The 19521-nt window shown below is 36.0% G+C and overlaps 1 protein-coding gene and 1 pseudogene across 2 annotated transcripts; one reads left to right on the top strand and one right to left on the bottom strand.

The window, feature by feature from the left end:
• Window positions 1-11463: 11463 nt before the first annotated feature.
• LOC145102547 (serine/threonine-protein kinase STY13-like) lies at window positions 11464-13667 on the top strand. Its single transcript, XM_079039965.1, has 6 exons — window positions 11464-11668; window positions 11783-11915; window positions 12014-12209; window positions 12792-12916; window positions 12987-13145; window positions 13220-13667. The coding sequence occupies exons 1-6, from the start codon at window positions 11538-11540 to the stop codon at window positions 13532-13534; spliced, it is 1059 nt and encodes a 352-aa protein (XP_078896091.1). The 5' UTR covers window positions 11464-11537; the 3' UTR covers window positions 13535-13667.
• LOC145102546 (pentatricopeptide repeat-containing protein At1g08070, chloroplastic pseudogene) lies at window positions 13340-16988 on the bottom strand (annotated as a pseudogene). The gene is made up of 2 exons (XR_013706188.1): window positions 13752-16988; window positions 13340-13472 (listed from the first exon to the last, which is right to left on the bottom strand). The product of XR_013706188.1 is annotated as a pentatricopeptide repeat-containing protein At1g08070, chloroplastic pseudogene (transcript).
• Between the last annotated feature and the right edge of the window lie 2533 nt (window positions 16989-19521).

Genomic DNA, 19521 nt, shown 5'->3' on the forward strand with positions numbered 1-19521 from the left:
ATGTGGCAAAATTATTTTCATTTATTAGGTAGGATGTACTTTTTGTTAGATTCTAAGGTATTATGTAAAGGTGACAAATTGTGATGATATCGTTTCGTGTTTCTGTCTGATACGACACGACACAACAATGTTTTATGTAACACGAACACGATACGATATGATGTCGTGTTTTTTTAACTTAACACGAAAACGAACGAATTAAAAAAAAGGCAAACACGACACAAAAATATAACATATACTAAAAACTAGCTTATTTAATGAATACTTTATTAAATATAACACGACAAACACGAAAAACACGATAAAGAACTACTAAATCGTGTCAATTTCGTGTCAAATTTTGAACACGAACACGACACGACATGACATCGTATTTTTTACAGTTAACACGAACACGACACGAACACAAATTCAGTTTCAGTTTCGTCTCAATTTCGTTTCGCGTCGTGTATTTTTGTCGTGTCGTGTCATAAATTGTCACCCCTAGTATTATGAAATTTGATTTTGGAAAATTCAAACTTAACAATTTAAAAGTTAGGCCACTTCTAAATTCGAAATACAAAAACTACTTTGTTATTTTTGTGTTTTTGAGAGATGGAGAGAATTCGATGATCACTTTTAGAAAGTACTTTGTTATTTTTGCGTTTTTGAAAGATGGAGAGAATCTGAGGATCACTTTTCGAGTATGAGAAAATCCAACCTTTTTCGGAACATTCACTTTGTTCTTATACATGGAAGAAGAAAAGTAGTTAAACAGTCGTTACATCCATTTTGGCGCCGAATGGTGGTTGGAAATATAGTCATAACACATAATCCACTCTTACATCATAATGATGTCACAACCTGTTTTTGGCAGAAAAATACATGTCCAAACTCTTTCTTGATATAGAAATCCATTTAGGTTTCCCCTAGACCTCGCCAAGAGCGTTGCCCCTTAGAACCATGTACCATGGGCAATGCCTATGCAACCTTATATTCCCAAGCTCACACTTATCACTTCGAGTATGCACCCCACACCTCCAACCTCAATAAATAAATAGAACTTAACATATCTCAAACTTAATAACTACACTAAAATTACCAACACTTTCTATTTGTATGATTTATGGAACAAATACCTTTAACAATATTGAAGTGGCTAGATCTGTTGATTGAAGGGACGTCTTACAAGTTCGCTTTAAAAAAGTTTAATGGACTGACTGACTTCATGTTGTGGAATGTGAAGATAAAGGCACTTTGGTTTAACAAGTTGTACGGATGCAAAGTCAAATATTCTGGAAAAAATGCATAGTGCATTCTATTATGCCTAACTGGCCTTACGGGACGTTTTAGATCATACGATTGTTGTTGTGCTATGGGAAAAGCTTTGTGACAAGTATCAGAATAACTCTCTCACAAATTGGTTGTATCATAAGCAATGTTTATATATCATCCGGATGACAGGATGTCTCAGGTAAAAGATCATGTGGACAATTTTAATTGTATTATTCTTGATCTACAAGGTGTTAACATTAAAAGTATAGATGATAATCAAGCTCTTATTTTGTTGTGTTCTCTAGCAAATTCATATTACAATTTACTAATACCATGTTGTATAGTAGAACAACGTTTATTGTCAAAGACGTGAAGGATGCCTTGAAGTCCAAGAAACTGAAACGTAGGGTTTATGGTAATGAAGATGGTTTCAATTCAAGTCTTGTTGGCAGAGGTAGAACACAAGGAAGAGAGGATGGAAATAGGGGAAGTCACGTTCCAAGTCTAAAGCTTCCAGTAAAGTTAAATGTTACTGGTGTAGAGAACGAGGGAATATTGAAAGACATTATCCACAGTGGAGGAGGGCAAATGGTAATGAAAAATCTTGTAACAATAACAGTGATGGTGTGGTTCAAGACAATTCCGATGAAGGAGACATAGGTGACTATTTAACTATATGTATGACTAGTATTGTAGACACCTGGATTTTGGACACAAGTGCATCTCATCATATGAATTTTTCCATGATTTATTCATTTCTTTCAAGAAATGGAATTGTAAGGTAAAGCTAGTTGATAATGGGATACGACGTATCATGGGCACTGACACGGTGCAGATTAAAATGCATGACGTTATGGTAAGAAATTTGAATTGTTGGTATGTTAATAATCTTCAGAAGAATTTGATTTCTTTTGGAACTTTAGCCAAACATGGACTCTATTACTTTGGTGAAAATGAATAGGTAAAGGTTTCAATGGTGCTCTCGTGGTAATGAAAGGGAAATTACAACATGTAATTTATTTTATAGAAGGTAGTTTAGTGTGACAACCCGAACCTTTTTCCGTTACCGTTAGCCAATTTTCATTAATAAAATTTGAACTTTATTGAGTCCCATCAAATTCCTTTGGTTTGGAAAATCATTTAGTTATATAATTGAACTTTATATTTATGAGTCGGGACCAAAACCACGCGAAATTCCGAGTTTTCCTTCGAGCAAAACAACAGTTCACGGCATGAATGGAGTTCACGGTCGTAAGCCCATTTACGGCTGTAAACCCCTTTACGACCAGTGTCAGGTGGCCCTTACCACCGACCATACCCCATCCTATATATATATATATATATATATATATATATATATATATATATATATATATATATATATATATATATATATATATATATATATATATATATATAGGACCCCCACCTTCATTTGAACTTTCTTGGCCGAAAACTCTCTCATTCTCTCTCTCTACCTCTCAACCGTAAACCCCAAAACACCCTCTTTTCTCCCAAAAATCATCAAGAACCACCTTCGGGTGTTGTTTAGGAGCATCTAAAACACGTTTTCATCGAATCCATCATACTTCTTCTTGAGTTTACGGCCGTATACACTTAAAACCTTCAAAGGTCGTAAACCCTTCAAGAGGCTGTTCATGGCCGTAAACCCCATTCACGGCCACAAACCCTCCCTAAGTGGTGAATTAGACTAAAAATCCATTTTCCTCGATTCAATCAAGTCGCGGTAACATTCCTTAACCGAAAGCAAGTGTTTTCTAACACTTTATCTAACGGAATCGTTAATTTAGATACATATATGTATTAGTTGTTATTAGGATCCTGTTGAGTGTCGCGTACATCAACTTGAGTGTCTTCATTCCCAGTTTCATTGTCCAACACTTCCACGCAACTAGCAGTGAGTTCATACCCCTATGCTTTTACTATTTTTAATGTTTTCAGAAGGGGGGGGGGGGATACAAGCCAAACACAAATGATTTTTGTGAACTTATACAAAAGAATTTCCACAAGTTTAAAACTTATGTAATTGATACAACCAAAAGATCTACAAAATATTTAGATATTTTGTCCCTTGTGTAACATGCCGAGCATAAGGGACGTTTTCAACGTACAACCATAATTGCATAGTTTTCAGATCAATACACGAGCCAAGTACACAATATACATGCAAACTATAATAGGTATAGTTTGGGATTTCAATACACAATTTTACAAATTCAGAGCTTATACATTAACAAACATATAAACTATAACTGGTTTAGTTTATGACATACATTACTACTTTCGGATTTCAAGGGTACAACATTAGATAATTATTTAAGTATAATTATTGTTACATTACAAATATACAAACGGATGCAAACACAAGAGAACAATTCAGAACCACACGTAAACTAGTTAATATAGGATTGTGAGACATCTCTTCAATTGTACCCTTCGGGGTACATAATAAATCCTATCATTTAGTATAACCAGGGTCTCCTTGTAACGCCCCGTCTCTGGTATGTTGCTTCCGTGGCATTTATTTAGAAGTTTTATTGAGGGACTCGGCGAGTCTATGGCCTGACTCGTCGAGTAGGGTCGAGTTTTCGAGCATGTGTTAGTCGGCGACTCGGCGAGTCTGCCTGCCAGGAAGAAACCCTAAATCCCCGGGTTGCTCACTATTTAAGCAATGTTATGTGCCCCAAACTCGCCTCCTTCACCCTCAGAGAGCTGTGAGAAAACCCTAATCCATCCCTTGATTGTTTTAAGTGTTTTTGTGTGGATTTTGAAGGCTTGAAGAAGAAGAAGAAAGGAACAAAGAGAAGAGGTGTAGAGCAAAGATACAAGGGCAAAATCAGAGTTCATTGAGGTATTTCTCGGATTCCTTCTGTTTTATGCTTTAGACCTCCATTAGAACACTTCTAGGGCTAGTTTGATGTATTTTCCAAACCTTATAGTTGTATGGTTGCCTTAATAGGTCGAGATATCCCTAGATCTGTTCATTTAGGAGTTGTAGAGCCCGGATCTATTGCCTTTTTGAAGATGCTTTGCATAAGAACCCTAAATCTAGCCTTTATTATGCTTTTTGAGCCTTATTATCTGCTTGGTCGCTTATGGGCACGTAAAGATAGAATCTTTACGTGCTAATCGAACTAAGGAAGCACAGATCTATAAGTTTTAGACGCTGGATTCAAGCAGAATCGAGTTTAGAGTAGCTGCATGGATGTGACTCGGCGAGTCGTAAGAACGACTCGGCGAGTCAAGTCGCGAGTCCCGTTTTTCCCCTTTTGAGTGATGTCGAGTGGGAGCCTGTGAGTAGTAGAGTGGACTCAGTGAGTTGGAGGGCAGACTCAGTAATGGAGGGACTCGACGAGTTGTTCATACAACTCGGCGAGTCCAAGGCAATCTTCTTAGCTCAAGAACAACTCGTCGAGTTGTTCATATGACTCGGCGAGTTGGATGCAGATTGTCTGAGTTCTTGGATCGAGAGGGTACTCGTCGAGTCGATGCCATACTCGACGAGTAGCCACGAGTAGGGCTGAGAAGTGAGACTAGAGACTCGGCGAGTTGGCGGCCCAACTCGGCGAGTCAGGTCAACTGTGGGTTGACTTTGACCGGGAGGGTTGACTTTGACCAAGGGTAAAAGAGTCATTTTACCCCAGTGCAGTGATTAGCATTTGATTGAGTGTGTTTATGGATTTGTAGCCGGGGGGATACCGGAGCAGCAGCAGTTAGCTTCCATAGCCATTCACACAGCAGCCAGTTCACGAGGTGAGTTTCCTTCCAGTAGGAACGGGTCTACGGCCACAATGCCGGCCCGTTTAGTTAGCAGTAGTCCCGGACTTTAGTCCGATGCAGTAGTTAGAGTGCTTGATGTCTTTGTGATTCAAGCATGATTGTGTTATGTGTTCCGGACTCTGTTCTGATGCAGTATGCAGTATATGTGTTTATATTAGTTGATATGTGTTATGCTATGCCATGATCAGCCAGTTCCGGACTTCGGTCCGATGCAGGGGACAAGGTCCCAGTTAGTTCCGGACTTCGGTCCGATGCAGTCAGTTCCAGACTTCGGTCCGATGCAGCTAGTTCCGGACTTCGGTCCGATGCAGTGGGCAAGGCCCAGTATGTGCTTTATATGTATTGTATGGTATGTGGTAGTTTGGGGGAGCTCACTAAGCTTCGTGCTTACAGTTTCAGTTTTGGTTTCAGGTACTTCCGCAAGCAAAGGGAAGAGCTCGGGATGATGGCATCGCACACACCACAGATTCAATTTTTGTCCTGGGAGTTGATTCCGTTAGTTGATATGTTTGGATACAGTTGTGATACAGTTTTCTTTCTCTCAGTATTTTATCATAGTTTTTGAAACACGCAACGTATGATTTTGTTATGTGATACTTGGTTTCATGTTTTTGATATGATAAAAATTGAAATTTTTGGGTCGTATTTTTGGGATGTTTCACTCCTGGAGGGAGAGCGTGAGATTTGTGAATAGATCTATTCGGGAATGACAATCCCACACCTGAACTGCTAGCTACAATTAGGCAGGCATGCCTAGGGTGACAAATGTCATATATCCGACACTTAAAGAACGTCGTAAAGGTCACTAGGTCATATCAAGCATGTTTATATGACTCACAATAGTATAAACTAATCTTAATGTTTACGGGATTTCATTCTTCATTAGTTTTATTTTAAATAATAAAACTACTATACATATTGGTGGTAACCATGGTTTTCAAACAGAACATTATATACATTACTGGTGATAGCTAGGGTTTTCATACGAAGGGGTTTTTCATTCAAAACCAAGATATCCAATACAACTGGTGGTAACCAGACATATTAACTAATACATTATGCACTACTACAGAACACAATGACGAACATACATGTTAGAAAATATTGGATTTTCTTGGGAAACATGCATACATTTTTTTACAGAATTCAATGACTGGTTTGGACAACAATAACATTCTTATGAACTCACCAGCTTTATGTTGATACTCTTTCAAAAATCGCTTGTATTCTCAGGAAATCAGTAGACAGGTACCTCGGCAAACTTTTGAGAAAACGGATCGTATAGAGTCTCGTCTTTCTTTTTGCTACTTTTGATGTAAAAAAACATGAAGCAAATAGATGTAAATACTTATTATATATTCAATGTAATGGTTGTGTTTACTTTGATTACTATGATGCAATTGTTGTGATACTATACATGACGTCATCCACCCCCGAACGTTTCCACCGTTCTGGTTTGGGGTGTGACATTTAGTGACATGAACGAGAGCTTTTAATTAATCTTTGGAGAAGCATGATGATAAATCATAATTATGGCATCGTTGATTGCTTTGGATCACATTCACAAGAAGGATTTGTCAAACTTGAGTAAACATGGATTTCTTGGTGGAGAGTGGAGACATAATTGGGAAAATGAAACTTTATGAAGCCTATGTCAAGGGAAAACAACAAAGGGTGAAACTTATTTATGGTTAACATACAACCAAAGAAATCCTAGAATATATTCACTCAAATTTATGGGGTCCATTTTCAATAAAATCACATGGTGGATGCTCGTATTTTGTTACTTTTATTGATGACTTCTCCATGAAGTATGGTTGTATTTTCTTAAAACAAGAGACAAGGTGTTTGGGCGGTTTGAGGTGTGGAAGACTATGGTTAAAAATCGAAAGGAAAAAAGTCGAGACACTTAGTACATGTAATAGGTTACCATTACCAAATGGAACAAAACTAGTATGATAATGGGTCTTTAAAGGGAATAATGAATTATGGGGGTTGAATTGACGAGATTCAAAGCAAGGTTAGTGTTAAAAGGGCTCTAACAAAAGGAAAGGACCGACTATCATGATGTTTTCTCACCTGTTGTGAAACACAAAACAATTCAGTTTCTATTAGCCCTGGTACGTGCGTTTAATTTGGGGCTTGAGTAACTTGACGTCGAAATTGCATTCTTAGATGGTAATTTAGAAGAAAAGATTTACGTCTCATCCAAATCGATTCCCTGATGTCAAGAAATATCATGTGTATTTGTTGAAAAAATTTATTTATGGTATGAAACAGTCCCTAAGGAGTGCTATATAATTGTTGATTCATTTGTGATCATGGCTATGATCGATTTCAATTTGATAATTGTGTCTACTTGAATAAATTGTCAAATGGTTCCTATATATATATATATATATATATATATATATATATATATATATATGTATGTATGTATGTTGTTACACATGGATTTTATGTTAATTGCAACTAAGAATATGGCTAAAACTAATGACTTCAAATCTTTTGTAACATCCGGTTTTCCAGGTATTAATTTCATGATTTCATTTTTGAGATTTTGAGTTGGCCACGACATGGTGACCAGGATCACCATGACGTGGTCATGCAATGGCCACGCCGTGGTGACGACAGATATGCAAAACCCTAGATTACGAGTTTGGTCCCATATTTAAAGGCACTAACTTCCAGGGCTGCCTCATTTAGCAACCTCCATTCTTTGAAAATGGCTCGCATCCAACCCATATCCCCCTTTGCATGCTTTTGTCTCATCTTTGGTGTTTTGTGACTTTGGAAGGAAGAAGAAGGAGCTATAGTGCCTAGATCCAACAAACAACCCATCTCTATTCCTTGTATGCATCTTTTGGATCCATTATAAGTCATCAAGCTTCCACTTTTTTGGTCTCTCCTTCATAGATCCTGGTTTTATTGCTTGCTTTGGATCATATTTGAGTTTGGTTTGGTTTGGTGAGATATGTTTTGCAACTTTATAGCTCACACTGGTCCTTTGGTCACTATATCTCTAGGATCTAGAAGTTGATTAAGCTTTAAGAGCCATGCATGAGTTTTTGGCAAATTGCTCTTCATTTTGACCTAGTTAGGCGAAGGACATGCATGAGTTATTCATGTCCATAAAGTTGGATTTGTATGACCATTAGAGTCCTAAGAAGCTTACTAGAAAGTGTGAGCATAGAGAATGTCGTGATTTTTTTGCCTGGACTACGCCACGATATGGTGGCATGCTTGCCACGACTTGGGAGTGGATTTGGATCGCGACTTAATCGGATGTCCAAGACGTGGCCATGGATTGGTCATGACATGGAGATCACTTGGAGTTGACTTTTACCGTTGACTTTTTGACTTGGTTGACTTTTATCCAAATTGCTAGTTTTAGAAGGTAGACTAAGTATTTACTTTGTATGATTCGGTAGGTGGTGCTTAGCACCCACTTCTCGACTGTGTGAGCTTGTTAGTTGTCGACTGCATTTGTGAGGTGGGTCTTCTCACTATACTATGTAGGTTGATAGTTTGTCTTTGTGACTTTAGCATGAAAGACCATGGAAGGACCATGACACTTGTATGAAAGGCCATGGGAGGACCATGGAAGTTGCATTGAAATACCATGCGAGGACCATGGCAACCGTAAGGAAGACTATGGGAGGACCATAGAATTCACACGTTCTATATGTTATGTATGATATGTGGTATTTTTGGGAACTCACTAATCTTTGTGCTTACGATTTATGTTTAAATGTTTTAGGGACTTCTGGTTCCAAAAGGAAGGACTTGACATGATTACATCACATCTACTAGAGATTCCACACTTATGATTTTTTTTATTACCCTGTTGTTACTTTGAAACACCTTTCATTACTCTAACTATCTTTTGGAAGTAATGGATTAATTGGTTGATTTAAAAATGAAAATTTTTACCTTGTGTTTTGGGATGTTACAACTTTACTGAAAAGTGAGTTCAAGATTAGAGATTTGAGTGCAACAAAGAAGATATCAGGCATAGGGATTTTGAGGGATAAAAGAGTGGGTTCTTAACAAAATTATATTGAGAAAGTCTTGTTGGCATTCTATATCGATCAATCTTACCCAATGTTTCACCTTTAGCGGCACAGTTTAAACTAGACTACAACACAATACCAACACAAATGGGGAGATGTGTTACATGAGCAGTGTTTCATATCACACGTTGTTGGAAGCCTCATATACGTTATGGTCTGTAGTGGTCCTGAGTTAGATCATGTCATTAGTTTGGTAAGCAAGTTTATGAGCAATATAGAAAAGTCTCATTGGAAAGCAATCAAGCAGACTATGCGAAGAAGAGCAATAAGTACCATTGGACAAGCAAATCACTTTGGGAATCAACTTTAAGGATCCTCTTGCACTTAAAAAGAACTCCTAATTTTGTTTAGTTTATAATGCTAGAAAATATATCGATGGGCTAGTTGGTTGTGCAAACTTGGATCACGATGGAGACTTGGTGAAGAGAAAATCACTTACATATTGTATTTTACCTTGTTTGTATGTGTTGTTATTTAGAAGGCAACATTACAACCTATAATTGTCATGTCCACAACCAAGGTAGAGTACATGTCAATAACCGAAGGGATAAAGGAATGCATATGGATACATGGCCTTGTTCAAAGTCTTGAGTTGAAGATGCAGAAGCCTACTTTGTATGGTGGCAATCAGGGGGATTATTCTGGAATACGAACCATATTGATGTTCGATTGAATTTCATTCATGATGTTCTTAAATAAGACATGTTATGAGAAGATATATATTGAAACACCCGACAAATATGTAGACAAAGGTGTTACAAACAAAGATGTTTAAGCATTATTTGGGACTTGGAGAGTGTTCTCAGGATGTATGTCCGTTCGGGGCAAACTGACAAGAAGGAGATGAATCTTGGAAATCTTTGATGCTTAAAGACAATTCAAGTCAATGTGGATAATATTAGTGAGTGACATGAAATTTGATGAACCGAATAAATAATCCAACCCAAACAAAATGAAGAAACCCGAATGGTGATTTTTGAAGAGATAAGTGTTTGGAGTAGACTAAGGATCGTTAGGCCCGAAGACGTACACAACAAACACTTAGCCCATGGGGTATGGGACCCCTATGGCAACAACATGGATTTATTTAGTTGTTTCGAGTTTATTTGTATATGAGTCTGGTCCTATAAAAAAAATAATAAATCGCACCTTCTGTTATACCGAGTATGGTCCTATAGTTACTAGTGACTACGGTTATAAGTATCTGAAGCTGTCAAGTAATAGCAAAGTCTTTGACTCCTGCCCATGGATGTAGGTCAAATCGACCAAACCACGTTCGGTGTCGTTTTTTATTGATTTTTTTTATTGCTTGTGTAACAATAAACATCACATTACATATATGTATATCTTTTTATTGCTTTTCTTTGATTGCTTGTGTAACAATAAAAAATCACATTAAATATATGATATATCGTAACAAACAATAAAGAAGCACATGTACTTTGAAAAAAAAGAAGAAATATAGATTTTAATAATTCAATGACTTTATATAGAATATTGTCATTCTTAGTAGATTTAAGAAACTATTAAAAATCAAAATCATACCCCAAAATACTGATATTATACACCCAAATAACTCCCGACTCCACAATTTCATGTGAATTACATTATAATTATTAATTATAAAATTAATTAAAACTATCACCCTTTTTACACAACTTTTCTTTCGTATATCGTTACAAGTCTAAACTAAGGGGGTGGGAAAGGTAATTAGCCGAGGGGCATTTATGTAAAGTCGCTATCTCCTCCCACATGTTAAAGGGATCAGTTCCCATGTGCAACTCTTTTAATTTATTCATTCATTGCAGAATAACTTCCCACTCTCGTGCCCTGTTTTGTTGTTTTCTCTCCTCCAAAAGACAATCACCCAACGTCTTCAATGATTTTGTCTCCCAATCAACAACTCATCAATTTCTTTACCCTCAATTTTCATTAACACTTTATAAAAAAATAGATACATTTCGATTTTTAATCTCAAAAATACGATATAAAAAAGAAAATTCGACATAAAAAAATATCAAAACGGGTTATCTAATTTCATACCCATTCCCAAGTGTTGGATCTAATCTTAGCATCATTGACTTATGATGAGTGCTGTTGCCTTTTTCTGAGTACAATAAAGTACAATACTGTCCTTTGTTTTTTGGTTGCATCATCCCATGTGGCTTTAATGTAAAAGAGAGAGAAAAAGGGAGAGAGAATATATATATATATATATATATATATATATATATATATATATATATATATATATATATATATATATATATATATATATATATATATATATATATATATATATATATATATATATATATATATATATATATATAACGTCTCAAGGTTACAAATAAAATGGTGCATTTGTGTTGACTTCATCTTGCATATCTAAGAAAGAAAAAAAGAAAAATGGGAAGCATGGATAGTTTCTCTTCAATTGATGAGTATAGATTTGATCCCAAATGGTTGATTCATCCCGAGCATCTTTTTGTTGGGCCAAGAATTGGTGAAGGAGCTCATGCAAAGGTCTATGAAGGAAAGTAAGTAAAAAGATTCCCATACCTTCATCAATCAATCAATCAATCTTGAATCTTGATTATCTGTTTTGGTTATATGACTAATGGGCAAATGGGTAATTTCCAATTCTCATTTAGATATAAAAACCAGAATGTTGCGATCAAAATCGTTCATAGAGGTGACACACCCGAAGAAATCGTGAAGAGGGAAGCTCGGTTTGTGAGAGAGGTTGCTACATGGTCTAGAGTTCAACACAAGAATCTTGCAAAGGTTTGATTTTGATTTATATTTTTTGAGTTTTGTTTAGGAAAGAATAATATAAAAAAAAAGGTGACAAATTGTTTTTTTTTTTTTTTGGTGTTAAATAGTTTATAGGGGCATGTAAAGAGCCTATGATGGTTATTGTTACCGAAATTTTAACGGGAGGGTCATTACGTAAATATATGTTGAATAAAAGACCGGGGTGTTTGGATATGCATGTTGCTATTGGTTTTGCACTTGATATTGCTCGTGCTATGGAGTGTTTGCATTCTCATGGAATCATTCATCGCGATCTAAAGCCTGGTAAGTTTTGAATCCGTTGGAATTGAAAAAAAAGAAAAAACTGTTTGTTTTGTCTGATGGAATGGAATTGATCGTTCCCGAAGGAAATATGATTCCTTCGTTTATCAAGCGGGAGGTGTTCTTTTTCGTTCCACATGGAATGAAATTGAAAAGTTGTAAAAGAACCCTTTTTTTCATAAAATGAAAAAAAAAAGTTGTTTATTTTGCTGGATGGAATCAAATGAATTATTGATCACGGAAATGATTCCTAACTCGTTTTGAATTATAAAACTTTTAATGACACGAATCCTTTTCAATAATTTCATGATTTTAGTTAAATTGTAATTTTATTTTTCAAAAAAATTACTAGAAAAATATTTTTTTTATCCCTTTTATCATGTTTGTGTAAAATATAAAATTCTATAATATTAAAAAATTTTCATATAAAATCATTTCATTCCGACAAGCCAACCAAACATGATCATGGAATGTAATGACTCGTTCCATTACCTTGGTGATTCCATTCCATTACATTCCATGGAACTAAACATACCCATGGCTAATTTAAATCCTACATTTAATTTAATTTCTAATTTTCTACAGAAAACTTGGTGTTGACAAAAGATCAAAGAACACTAAAACTTGTAGATTTTGGATTAGCAAGAGAAGAGACAGTTACAGAGATGATGACAGCTGAAACAGGGACATATCGTTGGATGGCTCCAGAGGTAATTTTTTTAATCTTTTTTTTTTTTTAATCAAAGATAAAGATTTTAAATGTTTTTTTTTTGTCAATAGTTATATAGCACTGTGACACTAAGGCAAGGAGAAAAGAAGCATTACAACCAGAAAGTAGATGCTTATAGCTTCGCAATTGTATTATGGGAACTTTTACACAACAGACTACCCTTTGAGGGTATGTCCAACCTCCAAGCTGCTTATGCTGCAGCTTTCAAGGTAAAATAGTAACTTCGTTATTTCTCCTAAAGGGCAAAATAGTAAATACTTACTTGGTTTTTATCTTTTTTCAGAATGTGAGGCCAAGTTTGGAAGATCTACCAGAAGATTTAGCAATGATTCTGAGTTCATGTTGGATGGAGGATCCAGATGCTCGACCAAACTTCAGTCAAATCATACAAATGTTGTTACATTATTTTTCGACCATTTTGCCCTCCAAACCCATACTTCCTTCTCGCCTTTTTGTAAATGAAAATGCCCCCATGTCTCCAGAATCTCCAGGCACAAGTGCTTTAATGGCAGTCTGCAATTTTACAGGGGATACCCCTAGAGAAATGGAACATAATAAGCCAAAAGGTTTCTTTTTCTGTTTTAACCAGTGCTATTAATGCCCAAATCACAAGGTGATCAAGTCTGAACGTGTATTTTTTTATAAACGCTGTGGTGTTTTTCTAAGAAAAATGCTAACTTTATCATCTTGTAAATTATTCAGCTCTGAGTTATATGATATAGATATTGTCATGTTGATGTCTTTTTTGGTTCTCTATTTACCATTTTAAACAAGTTTTTGACAAAAGATATGTGAAATAAAGTGTCACAACTCACAATTTTTTTTTTATTTTTTTCACCAGTAATCCTTGCAAGAACACAATCCATCTTTGAAATGATGAAACCGAGTTCGATCCCTAACAATTATCTCTCTGTTATAAACTTTTGAAATCATTTTTGTTGCTTCATGACAATCACTACACACCCGAAGATTCTTTGAAACCCTAATAGGGGTACCAATGGAAGTCTTAATAAGTCCAAAAGCAATTGCCAATTTCTCACTATGATGAGAAACCGATTTTTCTTTATCATATTCTTCTGCCTCCAATCTTGCATCTTCCATATTCATCACATAACCAGCCAACTTTATCCTCTTCATCATCTTTTCAGTAGCTGCATATATTTTCTCACACTCAAAATTCGCATCATCTTCAGCAAAAAACTCATGAATGACACCATTGACTTCAATTGAGCTACACCCTGGACTCTTTTTAATAACACCCTTTTCTTTCATCTCTCTTCTTACCCTAAATGCATCTTCTAACCTACCAACTGATGCATAGATACTAGATAGAAGTAAATAGTCTCCACTATGAACAGTTTCCAAATTCATTATCTTCTTCAATGACTCTTCTCCAATTCCAACGTTTTTATAAACTTTGCATGATGCCAATAATGTCCTCCAGATAAGTGCATTTGGCTTCATGTTCATTGGCATGTTTTGTATAAATTGATTAGCCTCCTCCAATAATCCAGCTCTCCCTAACATATCAACCATGCAACCATAATGCTCGATTTTTGGTTCTATATCAAAATCTTTAATCATACTTGAAAACAACTCACGACCCTTTTCAACTAAACCTGAGTGGCTACAAGCAGAAAGAACACCAATGAAAGTTATATCATTTGGTTGTATATGTTTGGTCAACATCAGGTCAAAGTAGTTCAGAGCTTTGTCCCCTTGTCCATTGCTTGCAAGACCTTGAATGAGTACACTCCATGACAATACATTCTTTCTTGACATTTTTTTAAAGACTTCAATTGAGTTATCAATAGAGCCACATTTTGCATAGAAATGTAATAAAGCAGTTCCGAGTGTTACTGTAAGTGGTAATTTTTTCTTGTTTATATAGAAATGGACCCATTTACCTGTTGCTAAAGCTCCAAGTTCAGCACATGAAGAAAGGACACTGACCATGGTGACCTCATTGGGTTCAATGTTAGCTTTTTGCATGTCATGAAATAGGGAAAGTGCTTCTTTGCATCTATTTGTTTGGTTGTAGCCAGATATCATTGCACTCCAAGCAACCACATCCTTATGTGACATTTGATTAAACAAACTTCGAGCTTTATCTACATGCCCACATTTAGCATACATGTCAACAAGAGAAGTGATTAAAGTGGGATTCCTTTTGAGCCCATTTGCTTCTATATAGTCTTTGATCCATTCCCCTAACTTCAAAGCACCAACACGTCCACATGCTGTCAAAACACTAACTAAAGTGACCTCATCAAACTTCGTATCTGTTTCAAGCATGTAGTGAAACAAATCAACAGCTTCTTTCCAGCATCCACTCTTTGTATAACCAGAAAACAAAGCATTCCATGCAAAAATGTCTCTTTTAGACATTTCATCAAACACCTTGCGAGCAATCCCAGCTTGCCCACAGTTTGCATACATTTTGATCAGACCATTCTCGGCAAACCCAGACGATCTGCATCCCAATTTCATAAGCTGGCCGTGAATCTGTTTCCCCTCCTCCAAAGCTCGTAATCTTGAGCAAGCTTTTAAAACACAAGGAAAGGTAAACTCGTCTGGCTCCACCGACGTTTCCTTCATTTTCTTGAACATAAGAATAGCTTCATGAGAGAAATTTTTCAAAGTCAGGCCCCTTATCATGATGTTGTATGCAGATGAATTGGGCTCGTTTAACTTCTCGAAAACAGAGATGGCGTAATCCATAGGTTGGTGACGCAGGAGGATGGCAGCGGATTCGAGGAAGTTTTCCGCCACCGACGGACTGCTGATGAAACGGGTTTTGATGAGATGGGCATGAATTTGGTTGAGGTCTCTTACAGTCTTGCATTGTTCAAGAATCAGTGGTTTAGGATTATCAGGGAATTGGGTGATTATTATAGGTTTTGTGGTGGTTATTTTGGCGGGAGAGATAGAAACTGCAACAGCCATTATCCTTTCTTGTTTCAAGCTTGAAAGACAAGAATTGTAATTTCTAAAGCTCGAATCTTTAGGGGGTGTTTGGACCCTTCATGGAAATCCTACATCTAATTCCGATTTTCAAGTAACAATAATTATTTTCAAAATATTTACAGTAAAACGGATGCCTTTTATTGGATAATACGTATACATGATATATTATAGCTTCGAAATCAAGATAACGCAATACAAAAGGCAACAAAAGGAATAAACGTGCATATCATTTACCACTCATGTCCAACCAATTTATTCCATTGCCATACCACCATATGATATAAAAAGAATTCGATTCAATAGTGACAACCCGTCTTTTCCAAACCATATTCGCAATGACTACATACTCTCAAGTGTTTATAAATATCTTAGAATTATCATAAACACAATTATACTTCACACAAACAAGAAAAAACAATGTCTAGAAGCTTAAACCATGGTTATGGTTTTAACAACCGTATGAACATGCGTAGGGATCCTATAGTCACCTATGATGTTCCTCAATCCAGCAACATCCACTTGGTATTTGATGATGATCGTGTCATGTTTGAGGAGGAGCGCCCTATTGTTGGCTATCCGCATCGTGTTGCCTTTGAGGAGCATCATGAGCGACCTGTAGTTGGTTACCCGCATCGTGTTGCCTTTCAGGAACATCATGAGCGTCCTATTGTTGGCTACCCGAATCGTGTTATGTTTGAGGAACATCATGCTAGTCCCGTGCATAAAAATCACCGACATGGCTCAATAGAGCCACGCAAGCAAGTCCACTTTGTTGAGCATGATGAGAGGGTTATTGAATCGACTGATAACTTTGGAAATCAAAAAGTTTATAAGGAAAGCGTTGATAGTGAAGCTGATGGGTTCATCACACGAAAGCATAAGAACTTTGAGTTGAACAAGTTTGGAACGTTTAATTATTTATATTAACACCAAAGAAGTTTGGATTGTGTTTTAGTATGGATTATGTAATGTTTGTATTGCCTCTCTTATTGATCTAAATAAGGAGCAATTTGTTTGTTCCTATGTTGGTTTCATTGTAGCCATGTATTGTAAGATGTTTGGTACTGAATTTAAAGATGTTTTATTAGTATAGAAGTGTGCATCAATTGAGAATAAATATGTTTAAAATGATGAAGACAACGCAAAAAAAGAATCGAGTTCATGAACAAGTGAATACAAGGGAGGGGGACGATATGATTAGTTGTCGCCAAGAAGGGGACGGAGATGGGAGTGGATGTTGTAGGTAAGGGCAATGGCGGAGCTAGTTTTGGCGTTGGGTGTACAACTAAATCCCCAAAATAAATTTTATATATATTAAATTTTATATATTAATTTTTTATATGTAAATAAGCTTAACTATCTTGCACCCCCAACTCGAAAACTTATACCTTGCTGTTGTGTTTTTTTTTCTAAAAAATGATTGCATGAATGGCAGAAAACCTATGAATATAATAATCCAAAAAATAAATACTTCACAAATCCTAACCACTAGCATTAGATTAAATAATACGATAAAAAAAAGTTTAATATATTATTATATTTTAATCCAAAAATACTACAAATTCTAACCATTATTGAATGTACTATAATTTCTATAAAACCTTACAAATAAATTAACAAAAAGTTACATAAAACATTAAAAACTAAAACTCGAACCTTACAATCTCTGGTCACCGTCAAAAGGTCATGTTGCTTTGGCGAGAACCGTCTCCTATTACCCTTCTTCTCGTCTTGACAGAGTTAGCATGTGGCTTGCAAAGTCACCATATATGTAATCACTCTCTATAACTTTCATAACCTCAATGGGGATGCAGAGTAGGGGCAAAGCGAGCAGCTGCACATGACCCAATTGTAACGTTTGATATCCGATATGAAGTTGATTCCAAATTGTTAAGTTTCTCTTTGGGACACAGCGTGTTGAAGCCTCAACACGGCGTGTCGAGATGCTTTTGTCCATGGATTTTAATGAACCAACACCACAACACGGCGTGTTAAGGTGTCTCGACACGGCGTGTTGGCAGCTGGGAAGGAAACCCTAATTTTTAGGGTGTTGCACCCTAATTAAAGGCCTTAAGTCCCTTTGGTTGGCCTACTTATCAGCCTCCATTGTTATCAAAACCCTAAAACAAGTTGTAGCCTCCATTGTCAAGCATTTGAGCATTGGAAAAAAGTTTGGTGTTCATATTGTGCATTGTGAAGGAGTTAGAAGATCTTGAAGTTTATAAGCTTCGAGAATGAAGTCTTGGATCCAGAACCACTATCCATTTTGTAAGGAGTTTGAGGTATCAAGTTATGACATCCCCATTTTCACGGCCAGAAAAGACCGATTTTGTTTATGCTTTATAAAAATCAAAGTACCTCTTTTAATAAAAATGTTGCGGAATTTGTTCCCAGTAAAACATGATAAATACGTTATCAAAGCATTTCCGAAGAAAAGTATTTTTATTCATTTTAAAACATCTGGGATGTCATCGTCAATACAGAAACATAAGCATAAACAGAACTTACATTCATTATCACTAGTGATTTATATCTCCTTAATCTCTCAGTGTAATGTGACTTCATAGGGTTTTCAACCCACAATAATATAATTATTATGTTTAAACAATCAAACAATCAACCCAATTACTCATCCCCATTATCTTCTTTACTCTTAAAGATCTATCCTAAGAGTCATTTATCCTACATTCGTCTATTCCGAAGTCCCTTGCTTCCAGGGTTATAGGACTGGCACTAAATCCATAGCTGCCAATGCTTGTTCGTAAAGCACTAATTCCATAGCTGCTATAGTTTATTCATTGGGTACTAAATCCATAGCTACCAGTGTTTATCTAATAGGTACTAAGTCCATAGCTACCAATTCCTAACAGGTACTAAGTCCATAGCTACCAGTGTTTATCTAGTACGTACTAAGTCCATAGCTACCAATTCCTAACAAGTACTAAGTTCATAGCTACCAGTGTTTGTCCAATAGGCACTAAGTCTATAGCTACCAATGTTTACTCACATCATCTTTTATCTCTCATCATTCATCTACCCATGTCATGCCCAACATATTTGTATACATAAAATACGTATACAGTTTAAATTATTTAAAACATGTATAAAAATGTTCATCTCGTATAGACAACAAGTATTCAGATAATATGCACACATAGCACGTAGTTTATATAAAATACTTCATATCTATGTGTAAGATGAAAGTAACTATGCACTCACTTGATAAGGTGGTGACTCGGTATTCAGACAGCGCTTCGTTTACTTTAAAATAATTTCTTTCGACGAAACCTAGTATTATTACCACTAGATTTTACATTTTAGTCTAATATTTACCGTGACTAATTATTAGTCTTATTATTATTATTATTATTATTATTATTATTATTATTATTATTATTATATAAGCGTTTAAACAATATTTTCCAACCACTATGTACAGATAGGGGTCAGACATAAAACACCGGAGGGCAGGACCATTTTGGCATATAGCACTTCTGAAATCCAACAACCCTATGCGGCCCTTTAAACCAGATTCCCCGTACCGCGAGTAGTTAGAAAGATATTATAACGACACTTACATATGTAACGACCCAAAAATTACATCTAAAAAATTTCTTT

The sequence above is a fragment of the Lactuca serriola genome, chromosome 4 (genome assembly GCF_051521515.1).
Source record: "Lactuca serriola cultivar US96UC23 chromosome 4, Lser_US96UC23_V15, whole genome shotgun sequence".
NCBI classification, from domain to species: Eukaryota; Viridiplantae; Streptophyta; class Magnoliopsida; order Asterales; family Asteraceae; genus Lactuca; species Lactuca serriola.

Bases quoted from the DNA above. Each gene is read 5' to 3' on its own strand.
- LOC145102547 (XM_079039965.1), top strand. From the start codon at position 11,538: ATGGGAAGCATGGATAGTTTCTCTTCAATTGATGAGTATAGATTTGAT. The intron at 11,916-12,013 runs GTTTGATTTTGA...GGTGTTAAATAG, and splicing joins AACACAAGAATCTTGCAAAG to TTTATAGGGGCATGTAAAGA. The intron at 13,146-13,219 runs GTAAAATAGTAA...ATCTTTTTTCAG, and splicing joins CTTATGCTGCAGCTTTCAAG to AATGTGAGGCCAAGTTTGGA.